Below are 24,691 nucleotides of genomic sequence, written 5' to 3'. Positions count from 1 at the left end.
TGTCTCCTCATGCAATCGCGTCACATGGCAGCGCAAATCTGAACAAATGTATGCAAAAAACGACGCGATTTTCTGAACCCGCAAAACGTCTGTAGAAAACGACTATTTCGAACACCGAAGATCACTGCTGAAGCATTCACGACCCTCTTTGCCAGCATATCTTCCTTTTTCGGGTGTTCATTTATCCAAATCTGCCATTATTTCCTGCAAATTCGCCGACTAGGGTTTTGCTCGAAACCCTAATTTTTGGAGTCGAAAAAATATTCTGTTTGCAGATTCTTGGTGGGTTTTTCAAGAGCTCAACTGGGTTTTCGTCCGTTTTTTTGGGTGCCTCGATTTTTGTGCCTCAATTTTTGAGCCAGCGGATTCAGAAAACGACAGCAAATTCCTTTTGGGTTTTTCGAGCTCTTTTCTGGTTCATTCTCTGATTCTTCTGGGTCTTCTGTATTTTTGCCTCGAAGAACGTGCCTTCACATATTTTCACAATTTTTCATTGAAAAACGTGCCATGGCATCTCTGACAAATATTCTGCTCAAGCATAATTCCAAATTCAATGGTCGCAATTATGGAACCTGGAAGCAACGCATCATCGCAATCTTCGAATATCGAAACACCGATCAACTTGTTCTGGGTGTTAAGCAGCGTTCGACTTCTCTTGGTCCTGATCAAGATACATGGGATTTGAACAATCGAGAGGCAGTAATGCTTCTCAAACTCTCCGTAGCTGATGACCAGCTTTCTCAGATTCCATCCGGCAAGACAGCGGCCGAAATTTGGACACATCTCAAAGGTCTTCATGAGACTTCCGACAAGAGCAGAGCCTTCTTTCTGAAAAACACTGTTTTCTATTGTCATGGATGAGCGCACCTCGCTCCAGGCACACCTGAATCGGATTCAGGAAATCCGTGATCAGTTACTTGCCATCGGTCGCAAGATGGAGGAAGAGGATATTGTGGTAATCACTCTTCGGAGTTTACCAAATTCCTATGAGCATTTTATCGAGACTCTCAACATCACATCTACTGGTGTTGATCTAAAGTTCACTGATCTCTGCACCCTGCTACTTCAGCAAGATCGGTGGAAACAACAGTTCGGTAGCAGCTCCAGTTCCACCTCCACTGAGCAAGCCTTTGCTGCGAAATCCTTTCAGAAGGATAAGGGCAAGTTTCAGCAACCATCTCAGCAGAAGTCTTCTGCTCCAGCATCCGATGGTACCAAAAAGAAGAACATTCAATGCAACTATGGTCACATGAAGGTTGCATGTCAGTAATGCTTAGCTGCCCAGTCTAAGCAATCAGGTTTGCAACCCAAAGCGAACAGTGTAGAGCACACTGAGCAGGCGGAATTTGCCTTTTACGCCTTCATGGCTAACAGACCCGCAGATCATGTGCAGTCATCTGCCTGGTACATTGATTCAGGTGCCCCTCGACATTTCACTCACCGCAGAGACTGGTTTACTGACTACCAGCCTTATTCAGATTCTGTTATCTTTGGTGGTGGAGAAGAGTACACGGTTTTTGGTAAAGGCAACATTCAAATTCAGTCTGTTGGGAGGAAGCTCATATTCCTTGATGTGTACTACGTTCCAGGGATGGAACTAAATCTACTCTTGGTCAGTCAGTTGCTGCGACATTCTCCACACTTGGCAGTCACCTTCAGTTCACATCAGTGCACCATCACTGATCGGGCGACTAAGTCTACTGTTGCAGTTGGTCTTGAGGATCATGGTCTTTTCAGACTTACTGATTCTGGTGATTCTCAGGACTTAGCTATGGCTGCTCGGCAATCTTCCATCAGCACACTTTGGCATCAGCGATATGGGCACTTAAATGTGCATTATCTCTCACAACTTGCTCGGGATGAGCTTGTTCTTGGTTTGCCAGAGATTCAAACCCAACACCTTGGAGTTTGTGACGCATGTCAGGCTGGGAAGCAACATCGCACACCTTTCCTCAGTGGCGATTCTTGGCGAGCTTCTCAAGTACTTCAGCTTGTTCATGCTGATATCTGCGGCCCTATGACCACTCCTTCTGTTCTTGGGTACAGGTATTTTCTGTTGTTTGTAGATGATTTCAGTAGAAAAATGTGGGTGTATTTCCTTAAAAAGAAATCCGATGCATTTACTGTATTTCAGAAGTTTAAACCCTTAGTTGAAAAAGAGTCTGAGAAATCTATTATTACTCTTAGATCAGACAATGGGGGGGGATTTTGTTCTAATGTTTTCTCCAGCTTCTTGGATACACATGGCATCCAACGCCAGTTCACCACACCCCACACGCCACAACAGAACAGTGTAGTTGAACGTCGGAACAGGACAATCACCGAGGTGGCTCGTTCCATGCTCGAACACAGACATGTTCCGAAGTATTTTTGGGCAGAAGCAGTTAACACTGCAGTTTATCTGTTGAACCGGTTACCCACAATGGCGGTCAAAGGTAAAACTCCGGAAGAGGCTTGGTCAGGTCGCAAGCCCAGAATCAGTCACCTGAAGGTTTTTGGCTCTCTTGCTTTTGTTTGGATCCCTGATGCTTCACGCACCAAGTTGGATGCCAAAAGTCAGAAACTGATGCTTGCTGGATATAGCAGTGTTCACAAAGCCTACCGCCTTATTGATGTTGAGACATCTCGTCTCATATACAGCCGCGATGTAGTCTTTGATGAGAGCGAGGACCATTCATGCCTGTTTCTCCTGTTCCTGATCCAGCAGACCAGCCTATGCAAGTTCATGATTTGGGAGTTCGGCTTCCATTAGGTCCACCTGATGGGAGGGCTCCAGTAGCTCCTCCAGCTCCAGTCCTGCCAGTGATACCTGTACAGACACCTCCGGCTTCTCCTGCAGGATCACCTCGTTTTGAAGATGCTTCACCTGAGTTTGATCCATATTCTTCTGATCAGGATCCTGCTGATCAAGCATCTCCTAGTACTACTGTTGATCATTCTCCTCTCCGGTCTAAGTGGTGGGCTAAGACACTTGCTGATCTTCATGATGATGAGCTCATTGATGGGAGAACTGCTCGGAAAAAGAGCAAAACTACAGATTCTGTTAACTTTGCTCTTATGGCCAACATTCACAGTGTGTTTGAACCTCAAACATATTCCGAGGCTAAAGGAATTCCAGAGTGGGAACATGCCATGCAATCTGAACACTAGAGCCTGCTGAAGAACAACACTTGGGTCCTTTCTAATCTTCCCCCAGGGAAGAAACCCATTAGCTGCAAATGGGTCTACAAAATCAAATACAAATCAGATGGTACTTTGGATAAGTACAAAGCTCGTTTAGTGGCAAAGGGCTTTTCTCAGCATCAGGGCATTGATTATGAGGAGACCTTTGCTCCTACTGCAAAGATGAGCACCATCAGATTAGTCCTAGCCATGGCAGCACAGTTTGGCTGGAAGGTCCATCAGATGGATGTAAAGAGTGCTTTCTTGAACGGTGATCTCCACGAAGAGGTCTACATGACGCAGCCTCTTGGTTTCAAGGTTGCTGGTAAAGACCATCAAGTTCTCAGATTGGTAAAAGCTCTCTATGGTTTGAAGCAGGCCCCTCGGGCATGGTACATCAAGATTGATACGTACCTCAGTGATCAAGGCTTCAAGAGGAGTTCTTCAGACTCAAATCTGTACATCAAGACTACTGACAATGACATCATCCTTCTGGTTGTCTATGTGGATGATTTGATCATCACTGGCAGTTCGGCATCTTTGATTCAGGGAATCAAACAACACTTATGCCAGTCCTTTGATATGACTGACCTTGGGCTCATGCATTATTGCTTAGGTATTGAAGTTTGGCAACAGTCTTCTGGTATATTCATCTCTCAGTCCAAATATGCCAGGGCCTTGTTAGACAAATTCCGAATGCAGGATTGCAAACCTACATCTACACCTATGGAGAAAGGTCTCAAGTTATCAGCCAAGTCTGATTCTCCTTCCGTTGATGATACTACGTATAGGCAACTAGTAGGCAGCCTCATCTACCTATCTGCTACTAGGCCTGATATCAACTTTGCAGTCAGCTATATTTCACGCTTTATGACAGCTCCTAAGGCTGATCATTGGATGGCAGCAAAGCGTGTGCTTCGTTATGTGAAGGGCACTTCTGATTATGGACTTCTGTATTCTTGGAGTTCTAATCCTAAACTCAGTGGGTTCACAGATTCAGATTGGGCTAGCTCTGTTGATGATAAAAAGTCAACATCTGGATATGTGTTCAGTTTGGGATCCGGTGCAGTCACATGGACCAGCAAGAAGCAGCAGGCAGTTTCTCTCTCTTCTACAGAGGCTGAATATAGAGGGACTGTTAAGGCAGGATGTGAAGCTGTCTGGCTTCGTCGGATGCTTGGGGATATGCAGATGTCACCAGCAAGACCGACTACTCTGTTTGTTGATAACGAAGGCGTTATCAAGTTAGCACGGAATCCAGTCTTCCATGAACGAACCAAGCATGTGGATGTTCATTGTCATTACATACGACAGCTGGTTGAAGACGGGACTATAGATCTGCAGTATGTTCCTACCACAGATCAAACTGCAGACATTCTCACCAAGCCTCTTGGTCCTGATAAGTTTGTCAAATTCAGAGGACAGCTTGGTGTGTTAGATAGATTAACCATTAAGGGAGGGTATTACAATAATAGATAAGACGTCTATTATTAGTTAATGGTTATCTTGTAAATATCTTTAGCTTTAAGTTTGCTTTCGTTTTTTTGCTTTCTCTGGAATAGAATGTTTCTATTCTTTACGATTGTTTCCTAAGGAAACATCGTCTCATTCTTTTGTATAAATTGACCTCTCGGTCTCTGTTAATAACAAGCAAGTATTTACCAATTACCTCGTAATAAATCATACTCACATATACAATATTATAATTAGTGATTATATACCAATCATTTGATTATCCGATTGACGAATATTATAACCAGTCATGGTCTACACTGTTTGAAATAAACCCAGGGACTTTCGCTAACGGGAATATTGTAAGGAAAAAGACAATCTTCATAAAGGAGTCTTTCAGAAAAGATGCATCTTAACCATGACTATACTACTAAATCAATGGCACAGCTATAGAAGCGATGAAATGCTATTAGATAACCAACATCACATTGGTGAATAATATATGCAGTTCACTGATTGGCGGTCATCTAGTTGATGTCAATTCTTAGTAACCGAACTATCATGGGAATGACTTAAGTGAGAAGAATTACTGACATAATAAGGAACGATCAAGACCAAAGGATGAGACGACATACACATGACAGCGATACGAAGGGTCTAGGGAAGGACCCATTCTAGTGTTTTTAGTTGAGCTGCTAGGAAAGGGAAAAGGAAGATGTAGGACTATTTTGATATTGTACTTAACACACCTGTATCTGCTTATAGTTTTACAAAGACAATTTGCTATTTTTAGTTTTCTTTAGAGTTCAGTTTATCAGATTATGGTTATGAGCCATCCTCATTCCACATGAGGATGCGATTTTGTATCCTATTTTTATTTATATATCTACATCAGCTTGTTTGGTTGGTTTCCGTATTTACTAAATCATTAGATGCATCTCCTTATTGAATTTTGCAAAACAATGCATTTCTAAATAAATTTAAGCAATTTTTTAAGTTCCAGATATTTTGCAGACTTATCTTTGACATTTGCTGATAGCCTTTTTTTTGCCTTTGGCGATAATTGCTGATAATGATATTTTTAACTATGCTTTTACATGTGCGATACATTCTACCAAATGCTCCATAATCTTTGTCTCACAATATAACATTTGTTAAACATATATTGGTCGTTAGCACTAATCAATAACCTAATTGTTTGTCTTATTACATATCATTTATTTTTAGACATGGAGTGAATGCCTTGTTTTCCAGGAGCAACAAACTTGCATTTACATATTGAAATCTGTTTGCTTATGTGTTTGTGGTTTGCATTGTATCTTCCTCCAAATTTGGCTGTGAAAGAGTACCTGTGGAGTTAATAGCAGCGAGACACAATTGGTTATGTGGGCAGTATGTTAATGTTGGGCCTAGGGCTCAAACCTGTCACATGCAAATGATTAAGACATCATAATCAGACAAATATGATTGATATGCTCCACTATATTAAAAAACAGTGTACCTTATTGTTCTTGTCTAGATTTTTATTTAATAATTTATTCAAAGCTTTCTTCCTTCTCTCCCTACAAGAATAATACCCGAGACACCTGCATTATGGTTGAAAAATGCCCTATACATGTTTTACTGACATATTCTTGATTTTTGCTTACATCAATATTCTTTCAATTTGTTTCATTTGTTCCTTCATTCTGTAACCAACAAAAGATTAATGTTATGTTTGTTCCCCAGTCTTTGAATTATGTTCTGTATGTGTAAACTTCAGACTTCTGTTGCAATGTTGTGGAATCAAATCTGGGCAATAGAATAGTAATCTCATCATGTTTTTGGTTATCTGCTATGGAGTTAAATTGTGCTCTTTGTCATTAGAATTAATTTCACTGGATTATGGTTTCACAGTTTCTAGCAATTGGTTATCATTGTGAAGACAGAATTATGTCTTTATTTGTGTCAAGTAACTAGAAAAACCAAGAATCTAAGATTCACATTTTGTTTATCAAGTTAAGTCATTTCTGATTAATGTAGGTTTGTGCAGTTTCTTTGTTACATAATCTGATTAGCCAAAGCTATCATTTTTCTTCGCTTTTTTTCAGTGCTACCCCAGTACTGGGGTACGTTGGGACATGGGGAAAATGGGCCTCATTTTCGGGACGGATGGGGAACGGCCGGGGGAGGATGGGGCAGGGAGGGGTGTTGTATAGTATACACATAGAACTTGAAATGCTAGTTATGAAATGATGTTTCAGTAGAACATAGCAAATTAAAAATATTGAACATAGCAAAATTGCAACATGAGCTAGAATTATTGAACATTCAACATAGTAAGATATTAGATACCCAATAGTAACATTCAAAAATCAAAATTCAAATAGAAATTCAAGCAACCATCCCAGCAGCAGCATGGTTGTGGAATGGTGGAGGTGGGGTTACTTGGGTACTCAAGCACCCGGTGCGGGGACGTCTTGGGGACGAGTACTTTGAGGCTTGAGAGGGGGGTGCATGTCCTCTGTCACACTGCTTTTTTTTAACCAATAAACGATTTCATGGCAATTTATCATTTTAGCTGTTGTGATTGCATATCATATTTGATGAGGATACTCAAAAGTTCTTTGCTTTTTTATCCAAGAACTTAGATTGTGTATTACAGTAATACTAAAAATTTACTTTTACTCGTTAAAGCCATTTCATTGTGAAGTTTTTACCTTCTTTGTTTGTTATTCACATTATAAGAGATGTTACAGTTGCTATGAAAATATATACACATTTAATATGTGCTTTGTGTACTTTGTCTCCAATTATTGCTCTTCGATCTCCGATCATTTATATAGTTATTTTTAAGCAACTAACAAGATAATTTGAAATTTATTCATCTTTCCCGACTTTAGGGTGAAGCAGATCTGAACACTTATGGAAAGGTTTGTCATAATAATCATTTGGAAGTAGGCTGAGCTCACTGGTTGCTAGTAGATACTGTGCATTCCTTTGCCTCCCCTTTTGAACAAGCACAATAAGTAGACAGGAATTTTCTTTTAATTAAGTTGACCTGATAAATATTTTCTGTGGTATCAATATATTCAGGAGTGAAAGTCTATGATACACAAGAAAAAGAAATGATCATTGAACCTGCTATTAGGTGGGCTGGAAACCCAAATATAGTTGTAGCAGTTAAAGCATTTGGTCTAAGAGCTACTGTGCAGGTCTGCTCTTATTTGCTGAAAGTTTCTTGTTTCTAAGTTTTATTTGTAAGTGCACTTATTGTTGGAGGGTGTGCATTTTCAGTTGGTAGATTTGCAGGTTTTTGCAACTCCACGTATCACACTGAAGCCACTTGTCCCAGCTTTCCCATGTTTTGCGAGTATATTGGTCTCTCTTATGGAGAAGGTAAAAATATTAAAGTTCAAGTCTGTTGTTATGTGTAAGTTAATATCACCGATTTCATTGATGTTTATTCATGTCTTCTTGATGTGTAAGATACTAACAAAAGGTGAAATTCTAAATTTAGTGTAAATTGAGATGCATGAGCTCATTTATTTCTACATTTGACACTGACAAGTAGTCTGGATTCTTTGTTTATCCTTTGATTGCAGCCACATGTTGATTTTGGATTGAAACTACTTGGTGGAGATCTTATGGCCATTCCAGGTCTTTATCATGTTGTGCAGGTGGCTTCTGCTTCCTTTCTGTGGCAACCATGTCATTCAATAAAATCAGTCTAAACATTAATTTCTTTACTTCTGGTTTCATCTTGAGTGTATTGGCTTCCCAAATAAATGCTTCATGGAGAATGCATGCTTGTTTAGTATAATTATTAATACTCCAAAATTTAAATTGAGTCATGTTATTCATGTTTACAGTTTTTATGATTATCCTAACCGGTGCTCCTACAGTTATTATGAAAGTGTCCTAGCACTTTTTTTTCTGGTTTAGGGTGGAGTCAAGGGACCACTCCCATGTATAGGAGGACATCACCAGATTTACTAGAACAGAATACAGAAAAAATCAATTGTTTACCATGTTAGCGTTTAATTACGCCTTTGATTGCAATACAACAGAACAAATGTGTGGTAGAACTTCTCGCTTGAACTAGTATAAAAAGCTCCCTATAAATAAATACTAACAGAAAACTTAATTTTGAATGGTATGTAGTTGCTATTTATAAAATGTTAGGATATGCTGTTTGGGTTTTTTTCACGCATAATGAACAGCTTGAACTAGTATGGGAAGCTCCCTATATAAGAAATTAACTTAAAATTCAAATTGAATGGTATGATCTTTCTACTTATAATATGTATGAAAGTGCTTTTTCGGGGTATTTTCACACATAATGAACAGCCTGTTTAGGAGCTGTGACAGCTTGACGATGTTAGAGGCTAGTAGGAATGAGCTGAATGACATTATGAATCACTAGATGATGTTACTGTATGTATCATGTAATCACTTCCTTCATATGGTCAATTTTGAAAAGCTTTAGGTATGGATGAAATAATCCAGTGATGTATAGTTTTTTAAGGTAACATCAAACTTGAATGACCCATTGATGGGCTGAAAGTGCTTTAGCTTAAAACAAAAGAAAAAGTAGAATTCTGGTCATTCTGTACAATCAAAGATTTCTAACTTAAGCACGTATTGATGACCAGGAAACAGGTTTATTGTGCAGGTGGTCTGATTATATGGCTGGTACTACATACTGTAGGAAGCATTTATTTTAGACATCCTATGATAATCTCGGACTGTCTGAAATTAGGGTGAGGCAGTTTGCCTCAAAATTGGGTAGCTTGATTCTGGTCCTCATTTTATTGAAGCAACTAGGGTGAAAAACTAGAAGTGGTTTGAGAGGTTCATATAAATTGCCATGATTGTCTGCAATAAATCTTGTTTGAATCACCTTTGGTTTGTAATGATTTTTTCCAGATTAATCAATCTTCATGGTTTTTGGGGCTGCTTGTGGCTCCTTCCTTGCACATAAAATCTATTCCGTTTTTTTCTTTTAATTATGTTCTCTTTAATATGTATGTATGTATTAATTAACATTCTGATATTTTTTGCCACCATTTTTTTTTAATCTTTTTGATCTTGTACAATGACTTTAATCTTAATCAACTGAAGTATCCAGTAGCTTTTTCTGAGTTACTAATTGACATGCTTGAGCTATATGTTCTCCATTCAAACTACATCTATCAGTTGCTAAAAGTCTTGAACCCTTGGCGAGTCTTCGCTTATGTAGTCAGTGTCACAATTAACTGAAGCAGAGGCAAAATTAGGACAATGAATATATAGAAAATTAACATGCCTTGTTGCAAGGAAGCTATTGATTCTAGTTCCTAGTGGGAAAAATTATCTGGTCAGAAATCAGGTGGAAATTTGAAAAGAGGAGTATCATTGTGCTAACTGCAATAACAGCTGTACTTCAGCAATGGAAGTGGATGTTATGTAGATTCAAATGAGTGTATATTGTATATGATTCTTGATGTTCACTAGACAATTGATTAATTTGTTGAATAGGAACTTATCAGAGAACAAGTTGGCAAGTTATATGTGTGGCCGAAAACATTGGAGGTGCCTGTTTTGGAGGATCAGAGGTATTTACTCTCTATAGAGTATTTATTTGATTTGTATATATTTATTTATTTATATGTTTAAAATTAACTTCCTCAAACGATACAGTTGTAATTATCTTTGGTTGTTTTAATGCAGAACTATGCATAAACCTGTAGGCATGCTCCATGTAAAAGTTGTCAGGGCAACAAACTTAAGAAAGAAAGACATGATGGGAAAATCTGATCCATACGTGAAACTTAAGCTGTCAGGAGAGAGGCTTCCATCAAAGAAAACCAAAATTAAAACGAGTAACCTGAATCCAGAGTTTAATGAGGATTTCACCTTCACTGTGAAGGATCCAGATTCTCAAGTTCTAGAAGTTATTGTCTACGACTGGGAAAAGGCATGTGTAACTGCTGTTTCTTCTTCATAATATTCGTGGTTTATTTTTGAAGCATATATTCTCTACTGTTTAAGCTATCTTTTTATAACAATACCTGATAAGCCTAAGTTGGATCATGTGACTGTCGATTAGTGCAGGTTGGTTCACATGATAAGATGGGAATGAATGTTTTCCCTTTGAAAGAATTGACACCAAATGAGACTAAAACTCTTACCCGTGAACTTCTTAAAACCATGGAAACAAATGACCCCCAAAATGAAAAATCACGTGGGCAAATCACTGTGGAGATGACATACACACCTTTTAAGGAGGATGAAACTGTAAGTGCTGATGATGGTGCAGTTGACAAGGCTCCAGAAGGCACACCAGCAGGTGGAGGCTTGCTTGTAGTGAGAGTAAATGAGGCCCAGGATCTTGAAGGAAAACATCATACAAATCCTTATGTCCGTCTTCTTATGAGAGGAGAAGAGAGGAAGACCAAGGTGTTTATTCTATGAATATATTTTTTGGCAAGCTATTTATATAATGATCCTTTTAATTATTCATATTCATGAACTGTTATAACTATCTTTATCTGGTCTCTGCACATACAGCCTGTAAAGAAAAATAGAGACCCAAGGTGGGAACAGGAATTTGAATTTACTTTGGACGAACCACCTGTAAATGAAAAGCTCCATGTTGAGGTTATGAGCAAGGGAATGGGCTTGGCTCTGCATTCAAGAGTATGTTCCTTTCTTTAGCTAATTTCTTAACTGTATACTTTTTTTCCAGTCTGAAAAATAGTCACCGTTGATTTGCTAAATAAAATTTAAACGTCTTATGTGTACCCATGTATATTTTTTTGTTATGTCAAGTTTCAAGCAATGTCATTGTTCTAAGCTGTCCATTCTTTGTCATGCTATATCCTTTTCTAGTCTTTGTAGGGCTATAAAATCAGTTGTTCAAATCATTCAAGATAAGTTGCTTCTAAAGAACATGGACAGGAGCACACCTTTGAGTTTGAAGCTTTCAAATATGAAAATTGGTTTAGTCTGGAGAGAAGGGGCATATTTCATCAATGGGAATGGGATTTCACTGTCACAGATTTTGTACACATTATCAGGGGCACATTTGATGTGTCGGCATAGACTTCATAAAAGGAAGAATTTAGTTTTCAACTTAAAATTATGAAGATCTGAACATAGGTGTGTGCCTAGGCAGGAAGCACACCTCTAAGGAAGGAAAATCAAGCATTCAATAACCCATGTACGGGTATGCATATGAGGTCTAAGCATACACCTGGTCAAAGGACAGATTTTGGTTTGTAAAAATCATAGAAAGTGCTTGTACAGGTGTGTGTTTAGGGTAGAGGCACGCCTCATAATGCAGTTTGGCCTTTCAAAATGACATCAAAAATCCTATTTACAAGTACACGGGCATGAGGAAAATGCATTTAATTAATGACAAGAAGTCAGTGTGTAGGTGTATCATGGCTATTGTCTAGGTGTGTGCCTCACTTCAGGATAATCATATAGTTTGAGTTTACAAATAAAAATTTCATTCTATTACAATTTTATGTTTGGCAGTTGCAACTCAATATACAGTTTTCAAAATCTTGAAAGTGCTGAATCCAAGCAAGTCTATTCATGAGGCATGTAATACAAGATGACAGTATTACAATGACAGGTTTTATTGAATTCGTTTATTCAGAGCAGTCAACTTGGATCTAATAAGGACAAATTCTATTTGTAAGTTTAAGAGCTACTTTTGAAATTCATTACTTAAGCAAGGATGCCAATCGAATTTTAATAGAAACATTTCTATTTAATAGATCTGGGTGCCAATTTTAGGGAGACAACTCAAATTTGAATAAGGGCTTCAATCAGCAGCAACAGAGCAGAAATAGCAGCTATGTCAGTCTACTGCAGCTGTAAGATGCCATTCTTCCTACATAATTCAGGCACTTAGTCACAACAGCAATCTTCTTGCTTCAAAAACCTCTTTCCTCTGTCATTTTCTGGTCTTCTAGAAGACAAAACAACTTTGCCATCAGAAGGATGATGAGTTTGAGGGAAGCTAGTTATAACAATGGTTGTAGCAGACAAAGAAGCACTGTCTCTTCATCAAATTTCTCCGTTCTCTCAAATATATGTCCAACCCAAGGAAAGCCTATTCAAAAGGGGGTCAGTTTGAAAAAGTTTTCCATGGATTCAAGAGGAATAGAGCTGATGAGATATTAATTCAATGGAGAAAGAATCGTTCTGTTTGAGAAGGTTTGGAAGCATGGAAGAAGAGGTCACTTAATGAAGAATGAAATAGAACCAATGTCTAGATGTGTGCTTGAGATTGAGATCTACCCCTCACAAAAGGATAAAAGGGATTGATTCTCAGAACAGTTTCAAACCCATTTTGAGGATTCTCCTTAGGGACGAAGGGGCTCAACTCATAAAGGGAAAGTCAATTTTTAATGCAAACATTTAAAACTGTTGTATAGGTGTGCGTTTGAACTGCAAGTGTGAAAGAGTATTTTGAAATTAAAGAATTATGTTATCAAGTGTGCATGTGGTGATGCAGTTCACACCTACATAAAAGAAATCCAAAGTGCAAGTTCAGGTTAAAATTGTATTTGCTCATGTGTGAAGCTGAAATGTGTGGCTAAGGATTTAGATGTCTTCAGAAGGACGGACAATTGGAGGAAAAATTGTGTAATGAAATAACTTTAACTAGAGAAGAATAAATTAGGAAATATGTTACAAATGTTTGACAATTCCTGTGAATTATAATTCTCTTTGACGGGGCAAACCTCTAAAAGTATTCAGCAATGTAATTATCATAAATTAACCACTAGCTCCTATTTGTTCCACACTCATGCTATGGATGCTACCTAGGCTTAGTTATGCTATAAGACTCCATGCATGATTATATAACTTAATTAAGGGTTAGAGCTATCAGATTTCCACAATCCATCATTATTGCTATTCTGTTTTTTGGGTTTGATTGTGTAAATAACTTTTATCATCAACATTTCAGATCACACTACGTGATCCATCATCAGGATGTTTATGCAAAAAGAGAGAGGAAAAAAGTGATAGATTGCAGACCAGGAATCCAATAAAAGGAGGGGAGGAAAGGAAGACAACACGATCTATGAGAACATATTAATTAAGGGTTATACTAACCAAAATTCAATACAAATATCCCAATACATTCAATGAGTTAAGGGCATATTAATGGCCCTCTTAACATAAAAAGTAGTCATCAATGCTAATAATTTGTGTGTTGCCTCATTCAATTTGAAACTAGAAAGTAACTCTTCTTGGTAGTGGTTGTCCAGGCCCTTCTCCTTAGGTGCATCATCAGGTGAACACATTATCAGTATCATCTTGGCCGAGTTTGGGGCTCATCCTTTTGAGACTTAGGGCCATCTTTGATCTTGTTTGGGTCTTCCATTGTCTTCAGTGCTTTTTGGACTCTGATGAGGGTCGCCACAGACACTCCTACCTGGCTTACAAGCTCCTCAAAGATGATTGCGATGGATAGCTTGACTGGTTGGTCTTGCTGCTGGTATACTCAGGCTGCTACTCTTCTACGAACAGTGGGGATTGACATTGACTACCTCCCTCCCTTCCAATACTTGTTGGATGTCCCTGCTCACCTCCTCTCCTAAAAAGAGTTGAATAGACATGTTAGGATTGATATTTATAGACAATACATTCTTACCATTTGGATGACACCCATGGCGGATCTTTGACTGAGGATGGCTTTCTACTTTGAGTAGTTTATGGACATTTAGCATTGGAGCATTGCAGTCCCTTCGTACCTTTCTCAACGTTGGAGTCATGCACTTCGCATCTCTTTGGGTTCTTTCAAAGTTGGGTCACACAAGCTGTGCTTTGGGACCTGGGTGAGACTAAGACACATGTCATCTTTTGCTGCCCCATTTACTACAAGATTAGTAGGAGGTTCCATTGCCTTTTTAACGAGTGTTGGTCTCTCTACTTTCTTCGAATACACTGACCAGCGGTACTTGGCTCTCTATCTCCAGGAGTCTTCGAGTCTTCGGGACCATACCTTGTAGATTCGCTCTCCATTGAGACGACCCACTAATTGGCTCATCACCTCCTTTTTCTCAGTGGTCTCCCGTGGTAGGGGTTTCAAGTAGTCACTTGAACCCTCTTCTTCTAATCACACTTGTTCCGTGAGAGCTCACGAAAGTTACATGCAACAAGTCCCCTCTGTTCCTCTTAGAGGCAACAAAGGACCTCCTCTCGGCCCATGTGTTATCCTTCAATCGTTGGCTTCTTCTCTGAGCTAGAGGACAACTAGTTTGTGTTTGGCTGTCGCCCCTACCTCCTATTGTTGTTCTTTGCTTTTTGTTTTGCTTTCCTTGGTCACTGTTTGGTGTTGCTGCTGTTTGCTTGTCTCCTTTGTTGTATCTTGGCAATCCCTTACACCCTCCTGGTTGCTTGTTGGACATTAATAAATTTATCTCATCTTTTCTTTATCTTACGCTCTAATCTTTTGGTATATCTTGAAGAAGAGGCCAAAGATAGTAGATAATACCTTAGTATTGATTTCATGATTTTTTTGGGGAGGCAATCCTTTTGTTCTATTCTTGAAAGTAACTTGTGGATTTGGTGATAGAGGAATCTTTGAATTTTGCATCGTCAATGACTAATTGAACCAGAGTACTATCTTTCCCCTTGGGCCTTTTGAATTTGGTGCGATCTTACCATCTATGGATACTTCACATGCAATTATTTTAGTTCAAATGTTATACCTTCTGAATAAAACTCATGAACAACTCCTAAAAGGTCATCCCAATTGTTCCTTAGGTAGTGAGCCATTGGACACCTAAAACAATGTCTTCTCCAACCAAGAATTTGAGCATGTATTCTCCCATGGTGTGTTTATGCTATGGAATTTCCCTAAACAATTGATTTTATCTCCATATACAATCATGATTTAGAATTCTAGGATTGGGTACCTGAAATAGTTCAATTATTTTTCCATATACAATCATATTACTACTCTTGCTTGATCAAACATTGGTTTTCAATGCAAGCAAAGTGCTAATATTTTTAGTTTAGTCCACTTTACGCAATTACACAAGTGTTGTATGGTTCCACTCTAGTCTTAACCTTAATATTCAATCCTTGATTTTAAAGTCCACCTTTGCCCAAAAAATCAATGAAAGTTCATGATCCTTTTGTCCAAAAGGTCAAGAAAATCATAAGAAACATGGGATTTTTCCTCTTAGAAAACAAAAACAAGCAATTAAGGCTTGAATTCTAGTTCTTTTTTCTTTTTGAAGATGTTCACAAGTAGAAAGCCCCAAATTTATTATTGATGACATCATTGTTGATGTTTAGCCCAGTAATAGAGATAAATAACAATAAACAAAATAAGAAAAAATAAGTACAAAAGACACAATAGTAAGCTTATAATATCTCTTTTATTGATATATTAAATGCTCAAGTACAATGCTTTCCACTTGATACCATACATCACACACACGCGCACACACACACACATAAAATTGAGAGACTCTTCATACCACAATCAAAGGTTTCTTCAATTTCCAAAAAACAAGTCTCGTCATATTTCCAAGTGCATGACACATGTCTCTTCATTTAATATTATCATAAATATCTTCTCTAGCTGTTGACACAGTATAATCTCTATTTTGAAAGATCTTTATTGCAACAACAATCTTGAACACTCCCTCCTTTTGAGAGAAACCTCTAGCAACAAATCTGGTCCTATATTTCTCTAGTAATAGAAATAAACAGCAATAAACAAAATAAGAAAAAATAAGTACACAAGACACAATAACTTATAATATCTCTTTTATTGATATAATAAATGCTCAAGTATAATGCTTTCCACTTGATACCATACATTACACACAAAACAATTATACACACACACACACACACATATAAAATTGAGAGACTCTTCATATCACAATCGAAGGTCTCTTCAATTTCCCAAAAACAAGTCTCTTCATATTTCCAAGTGCATGACACATCTCTTCATTTATATTATCATAAAGATCTCTAGCTGTTGACACAGCATAATCTCTATTTCAAAAGATCTTTATCGCAGCAACAATCTTCAGCACTACCTCTTTTTGAGAGAAACCTCTAGCAACAACTCTAGCCTTATATTTCTCTACACCACCACCAGCAAAATGCTTAATTTTAAACAACAATCTGGAAGAAACCACAGACTTACCTTTGGGTCTCGGAACAATGTCCCAAACGTCATTTTAAGAAAAGATTGATATTCTTCAATCATTGCATCTTTCCATAATTGCCATTTAGAAGCTTCTTCAACACTAGAGGGTTCTGAAGTGATAATGTGATTCATTAGAGTAACATAACCAGTAAACTTATGAGGCCTCTTACTTTCTCTACATGTGCCTCAAGGAGTAGCAAAGGACTCACTTTCTTCCATGAGATTTCTAGCCCATAGAGGACATTTCTTGCTAGATGAAGAAGAGCTAGGACCTGCTGAAATATCTACAAGTTCAAGAGAACCAGAATTAAGATCTGCATTAGGAGACTCCCTCTCAATCTCTACAGGAGGTACTGGATCAGACATGAAGGGGACTTGAAGATTATCAACATCTTCAATATTTTCGGAACTTGAATCTTATGAAAGTTTATGTCCTTCAAATTCATCAAAGGTAACATCTCTGCTAATTTCAATTTGTTTTTGTCCTGGAATGTAGATCCTATAAGCCTTAGATGAGTCACTATCTCCAACAAAGATAACAATAAATCCTATAAGCCTTGGATGAGTTGCAGCAACAATCTTCAGCAATCCCTCTTTTTGAGAGAAACCTAGCAACAAATTTGGCCTTATATTTCTTTGGCCTTATATTTCTCTACACTACCATTAGCAAAATGCTTAATTTTAAACAACCATTTGGAAGAAACCACCTTTGGGTCTCGGAACAATATCCCAAATGTCATTTTTAAGGAAAGATTGATATTCTTCCATCACTGCATCTTTCCATATTTGCCATTTAGAAGCTTCTTCAACACTAAAGGGTTCTGAAGTGATAATGTGATTCATTAGAGCAACATAACCAGCAAACTTATGAGGCCTCTTACTTTCTCTACATGTGCCACAAGGGGCAGCAAAGGACTCACTTTCTTCCATGAGATTTCTAGCCCATAGAGGACATTGCTTGCTAGATGAAGAAGAGTTTGGACTTGCTGAAATATCTACATGTTCAGGAGAACCATAATTAAGATTTGCATTAGGAGACTCCTTCTCAATCTCTACAGGAGATACTGGATCAGACATGAAGGGGACTTGAAGATTATCAACATCTTCAATATTTTCAGAGCTTGAACCTTTTGAAAGTTTACATGCTTTAAATTCATCAAAGGTAACATCTCTGCTAATTTCAATTTGTTTTTGTCCTGGATTGTAGATCCTATAAGCCTTAGATGAGTCACTATATCCAACAAAGATACCTTTCTTTCTTGAAGGTTCAAGTTTAGACCTTTTCTCCTTAGGGATATGAACAAAAATCAGACAACCAATTTTTTTGCAATAACTAAGACTTATATTTGGTTTAATAGCTGAGAAGCTTTGTCTGGAGTCAAGTTGCCAAGAATTGGATAGAGGGCAACGATTCTGAATATGAACTGCTGTTCTACAGGCCTCAGCTCATAAATAATTGGAAGACCTTGATCATGAATCATTGCCTTGGCTGCTTCAATAACAGTCCTATTCTTTCTTTCAGCCACACCATTCTGTTGAGGATTATAGGGAACACAAAATTCCCTCTTAATACCAACTTTTGAATAAAAAATCTGAAAAATTCTAGACACAATTCTCCACCATTGTTTGATCTCAAGGTCTTAATACATTTGTTAGACAGGTTCTCAACCAAAGCCTTAAAATCTTTGAGTAGATCCAACACTTGGAAGAAAAATCATCAATAAATGAAATATAATACTGGAATCCACTAAGAGAAGCAATGGACATAGGACCACATAAATCTGATTGTATGATTTCTAAAATTTCTTTAGATTTAGACTCACTACTATGAAAAGTGTTTACCGTATGGGGTAAATAGTTTAATGCATACAAACAATAGACAAGAACATGTAACATAGTAGTACTCTTTTTAGTATTCGCATATATGCCGAAGAGATTACATAGTGCTTCCAATGATGATTACATCCATCATCCAAAGTCCATTCCGGACGGTGTACATATACCATTCCGAAGGGGTGACTCAACCGTCGCCCCCATTTGGATATAATTAATTCTATTCGTCGATTACATAATAATTACCGACAACATGCTAATCTACCCGTCGGCTATTTTATAATGTTATTGACAACAAAAATGACTCTTGATGTTCTTACCTAAGGCACAACCCTTATGTGACATGCTAAAATCTGAAGACTAATTTAACCGAATTTAATGAAGGGATTCATTACAATCTTAATCGAATGAAATGAGTTACAGTTAAATCAGTTATTCTACTCTTTCACATGAAGGAAAATACAAAATAACTGTAATTTACATTTCCAAATAATTAGAAACTAACAACCATTTAATTACTAGCTTCACATGACATTTAGTTTTTAACTACATTTCACTTGCATTTTCAAATCTAATATCTTGACTTAAGGAAATATTCAAATACATGAAAGTAATGTATTTATCAAATGAAATGCGAAATAAACATGAATAGGTTACTAGAGCATAAATGATGAATGACACTGAGTTGTGCAAGCCTTGGCATCTGGAAGAGAGGAGAAGCATTGCTATGGGATTAACCTCCCAACCGCGGACCCTTAGTATCCTCAGACAATCTCCAATGAGAAAGGCCCTCGCTACCCTGGGAGTTGGCTTGGGACACCCTTATCCAGCCATTAAGCATCGTGGTGTTGTGTCGGGCAATGAGGAGATAAAATAAACATGCATAATGATAACACACATTACTGATTTATTCAAAAGACATGGGTCCAGAATGAACCTTGATTTGGATCTTGGTTCTATAGAAAGCACAATATACATCCCACAAGTTGATCAATTCAGATGGGGGATATTTATGACATATTTTCCCAAATTCAACAGCCTCCGATAATCACCTTTTGGGCTAATCTATGGCTGCACGCTCGATGAATCATCAGGCTTACCTGTTTCATGCAAGATAGCTGAAGCACACTATAAACACTCACTGTGATATAATATTAAAAAAAATCATCAATGAATCGCATCAATTGATAACCATTCTAAACCACATGATCCAAAACATAAATGCAGACATAAAAAATCAATAATTTACATGGTGCTGGATTAGATAGCATAATCAAATCACTTATGTCATATACAGTGAAAATAGTGAAAAAAAAAATCAGTTAAACAGTCCACCCACAGTCACAGTATATGCATCTGATAATACTCAGTCACCGAATGTAAATAAAAAATAAAAAATATCATTGATAAAGTTCAGTGACGGCAACATAATACATCACCATTAAGTCAAATGTCAAAATAAGGTACGCATATTCAGTCGTATGGGGCAGATTTTCCCAAGGCATTACATTCAGGCCAATAGAATTGTTGAGCCATGTTATATACATAATCTCATGATCATATTTCAGAGTACTCCACTATACAACTTCATAATATAATGTAGAGTAAATTAAATTACTTAAATTAAATACCTTTACTATTCTGGAAGGCTCAAGGCCTATTCTTCATGTAAGATCAGTTGTGAGAAAACTGAGAACAATAAACTTTTGTACAGTTTTTCCAGCATACACATTTTGGTTACTAAGTGAACTTATTGCGTCTCATCTTGATAATTGCAAGGAGATCAGTTTTCAGTGCATTGCAAAAATCGTATCTTGAAATAGATTTTGTCACTTAGCAGTACGATGTGCATATGTTTCGCTATGTTTTATTTTATTTTATATGAATGCATTGGAACAGGAGTTATATCCATTGAAGTTGAACAAAAAGAATTTTAAAGCCTTGTTATGGAATTTACTTTGAATGGAAAGACATTAGGAAGAGAAAATGATTATTATCATAAGCATTAATATTTGATTACATCTGACCTGCGTTGTTCCTTTGGCAGGAAACTCTAGGCTACGTGGATGTTAATCTGTCAGATGTGGTGCAGAACAAACGAATCAATGAGAGGTTTAATCTTATTGACTCGAAGAATGGGAAAATTCAACTTGAGCTTCTGTGGAGATCTGCTTAATCTGAATTAGATGAATTCCCATATATATATATATATATATATATATATATATATATGAGGTTATTGCTTTGAACAAGAACATCTTTGTTGCTTTCAAACACAAAGATTTGTCAAAGAGGAATTTTCTTCCTTCTGGCTGAAAGCTGTATGGTATTCTAGTGAGTACCATGATAACCTGATATCGGTTTGTTTCAAGGAAATCACTTATGTTGAGCTGTGCTGTTTGTATTTACTTTTGATCCGAAGTTTATTGTATATGTTTTGAGTTATCCACTGGTCATATTTAAAAAGATATACTCCTTTATGCATTGTTGTAATGAACTTTAGTCGTTGCTTGAAATGTAAATAATTCTGCATTGCGATTGAATATACATAAGCAATAATAGACACTTCAGTGCCTTGATCTAGATTTCAGGTATTGTGGTTGATTGCTTCATCATAATTAAAATGAGATTACTCTCTTCTTTTTGTTATCTTCAGTTGGTTGGAAATGTGAGATGTTTCTCCTTTCTTGTAATCTTCCCAAGGATTTTTTAGTATAGTGGACACTACCAAAACTGATACTAATTTATTTCAAGTAGACCTCTTATATGTGAGACTTGTATAAGTGGGAAGTTTTGGATTCCAACTCACCAAAAGTTCAGTGTGTAGATTTGAGTGGATGTTCCATTTGTCATCACTACAGATTTGCTCTATACTTAATTATAGATACTAAAAGTTTTGGTAGTAGTACTAGTGATGAGTAATAATGGCGCATTGTCATTGCATGTTGATAACCTAGAAGAAAAGTTTTAGTGCATTGATATAGGTCTTGTCTCTCATGCGTGATTATCATCATATATCTTGAATGAGCTAATGTTTTGTTTTTTCAATTATCAATGATTGAAAGCGGGTATTTTCATCCTTGGATATGAAAGTGATTGTTCTCACTTAACAAAAGAATAGAATAATGAAACTCTGCTTGAAGAAGGAAATAATCACCAAACAAGAAGGTGAGGTACAAATAGCATTAGTTGTGGTTGGAGTGGATAGAATGGGCAAAGTGCTAAAGCAGTACAAGTAGTAGTGTTGAAAAGCAATAGTTGTATTGTCATTTGAATGTTCATTAGCAAGAAAAGATGTTTTAGGGCTTTTATATATTTCTAATATCTGATGCTTGATTACTTCAACATAATTGTCAAAGAGCTTACTTCATTGTTATTTATAATCATGAATGATTTGTGGAGAAGGATATTCTTCCTTAGATATGAAATTGATTATCATTTGACAAAAAAGACAAATCATGCAGCTGTAGTTGGAGAAGGAAACAATTGCAAAAAAAGTGAAGGTATAGACCACCTCAACTGCAACCTTGAAATTTACTAGCTTGCCAAGTTTCTTTCAGGGGGAGACAACCCGGGCCTGGAGATGGCCTTTTGGGTACATTGCACATATGATATAAGACTTGCTTGAATATTGATATGTAATAGCCTTACAAAGTATCCACTATGTTTATCATCTTCCAGGTTAAAATGTTGCTGCATTCTGAAATGAACAAAATTACAATATTAGTATGAGCCAAAATTTAGTTAGTGGCATTGAGACATGATAGTACATACATACGTTGAAAGAGATCTAAAAATTGAACTGTAGATGTTTTTGTACAAGATCTGAACATGACAAAAATGCAATCAAGACCTACAAAAAAAATCATAACTTCTGATTGTCATATTCATTCTATGGTTATGCGGTGAAATAGTTATACTAATTTAAGCCCATTCTCATTACGAGGACAAGAGGAAGGGACCCCTCTTGAAACTTGGGTGAGATTGTTTAAATCGGTTTCTATATCTGTTTTACAATTTCTATTTGTGAGCAATTGATGCTTCATGAAGTGCTTCGATTTGGTTTGTTTAATGTACGATGTGATTAAGGTGTTTATTTTGAGCTAGTTCATTCCATAGCTTTGGGGTAATTCACCTTAAGAATTGGAATTCATTTTGCGACTGTTTACATTGTGCCCACTAGTCTAGCAGTGAACCACAGTATTCTAGAAGTTTCCATTACTCTCTTTTGCTTTGTATAATCCTGTCTCAATCATATCGAATCCCTTGTTTTTATTATAAGTTTGTTCATTTTTTAGTACACCATAGTATCACAATTTACAGGTCTCTTGTCGCTCCTTGCTATCTACTTCAGTAACTATCATTCCATAGGTCTCCTATCGCATCTAAACCTCCTGTTGCAAATCGAATCCAACCCAAATTACCATTGTTATTTCAAAGCAGTTTGATCTAATTGTGAATATTTACTAAGTAGTTGGCTTTCATAATTATAATGATGTTGTGTTAGTTAATGTATTTGGCTTTCATAATTATAATGATGTTGTGTTAATTAGTGCTAGTTAATTAGATCTATATAGGTTTATTTGTGCAAGTGTGGACTCCTAAAAATGAGTATGATTTCTTTGAACTTGAATTAAAATTCAACTTGAACTTTTTCTTACGCATGAAATAAACTACATTCATAATCACTTGGCTTGTTATTTTCATCCCTTGAGAAAATAGTTGTTATATCTCTCACTAGTTTATGAATCCTAGATCGACATTTTTAGGGTATCCCAGTCCAAACTATATTAAAAAATAACGTATTAAAACAAACCCTGACTTAACCATACATTTTTTGACAACGTTGCTAAGGAGAGATATTAAATGTGTAAAATCATAGTAAGTCAAGATAAGAACAATGCGGCTTTGGGAGTGTTTGATCAAGTGTCGGCCTTGCTCTGTCTGGTACCTTGGGTTTGCATTGCAGTAAATCATTTAGGTGCATGAATAGGCCTAGGTATTGTCAAGGTAGGTTTATTAAGGAAGAATTAGTAGGAAGTTCCAAAACTCAAAAACCACAAAAAACGAAAGGGCCATTAAACATCGAACCCCAACCAAAGGAAGAAGTCAGTTTATGACTATCTTCTCAATCAACCTCCCCTACTATACCTTTTGAAAATTTTCAACAATTCAAAAACTCATACGAAGCTAGGTGTAGTAAACCTCCAAATCCACCAAAAAAGCCTTTCAAGCCATACTACACACCTTGGGCAACAAAAGTCTTGGAAGAAATCATGGTTGATAATACAGGAAGTGAAGCAAGAGGTAATAATGGTGGAAACAATGGTAATGCAATTGTTCAACACAATATGACCATTGAATTTCCTATCCAGCCTTCTGAGGATAATGCCCCTATGAAGAATACCCCACACAGAGCTTCTTATATTTAGGGGGTCAACCTGTGAGGATCTTGATATGTTCCTATTTGAATTTGATGTCCTTTGTAATAGTTATGATTATCAAAGTGACACACAAAAACTTAAAAGATGCTGCATTATGATGGTTTATGAGCCTTGGGACATTAGAGCATGGGACCAAATGAAAGATGCTTCTTTGGCAAAATATCAGGAATATTGTAAGATCAAAAAGTGTGGGATGAAATCTTTTGTATGACCTAACTAGAAGAAGAGTCTGTTGAAGATTTCTTAGAGTGTTACGCCTTTAGTTTACAATGTTCGTGGCGCCCTAATTTAACCATAGACACTATCGAAATTATCTTCTTAAGGGGAATTCAAGATGAAACTATGGATGCTTTAAATTTGATTGGTAAAGGTGATATTTCTAAATTATCCTTTGATTATATTTGTGATATATGAACTATTCGTGGTCTCATAGATCTGTTCGTGGACACTCAAGTAAGTTTCGCACTATGGGCAATGCATTGAGTATCCCCAAACGAGAAATTGGTAATCTACTTGAAGACCTCAAAATTGATTTATTAAATCATATGGGAAAGAAAATTGACACTGTATACTTGTAAGAAACAAGAGGAAGCTAAAAAGGCCCTAATAGTATATTGCCCAACTTGTCGTAAGAAGCATGGAC

General features: G+C 37.0%; 1 protein-coding gene across 1 annotated transcript in view; it reads left to right on the top strand.

Annotated features, from left to right (window-relative positions):
• Positions 1 to 21,253, top strand: part of LOC149572983 (synaptotagmin-2-like) — a 93,328-nt gene extending 72,075 nt beyond the window's left edge. The window contains exons 5-12 of the mRNA XM_089814114.1: positions 7,690 to 7,808; positions 7,891 to 7,992; positions 8,199 to 8,273; positions 10,114 to 10,190; positions 10,306 to 10,552; positions 10,690 to 11,034; positions 11,146 to 11,274; positions 20,652 to 21,253. Coding sequence (XP_089670240.1) covers positions 7,690 to 7,808; positions 7,891 to 7,992; positions 8,199 to 8,273; positions 10,114 to 10,190; positions 10,306 to 10,552; positions 10,690 to 11,034; positions 11,146 to 11,274; positions 20,652 to 20,780 — 1,223 coding nt within the window. The 3' untranslated portion in view covers positions 20,781 to 21,253. The remainder of the gene's footprint in view (positions 1 to 7,689; positions 7,809 to 7,890; positions 7,993 to 8,198; positions 8,274 to 10,113; positions 10,191 to 10,305; positions 10,553 to 10,689; positions 11,035 to 11,145; positions 11,275 to 20,651) is intronic.
• Positions 21,254 to 24,691: the final 3,438 nt, after the last annotated feature.

Source organism: Cupressus sempervirens, chromosome 2, assembly GCF_028749045.1.
Source record: "Cupressus sempervirens isolate cs-2001-9-10 chromosome 2, ASM2874904v1, whole genome shotgun sequence".
Taxonomy (NCBI): domain Eukaryota; kingdom Viridiplantae; phylum Streptophyta; class Pinopsida; order Cupressales; family Cupressaceae; genus Cupressus; species Cupressus sempervirens.
Note: the sequence above shows the minus strand (reverse complement) of the source record. Positions and strands in the feature narration are given on the sequence as shown.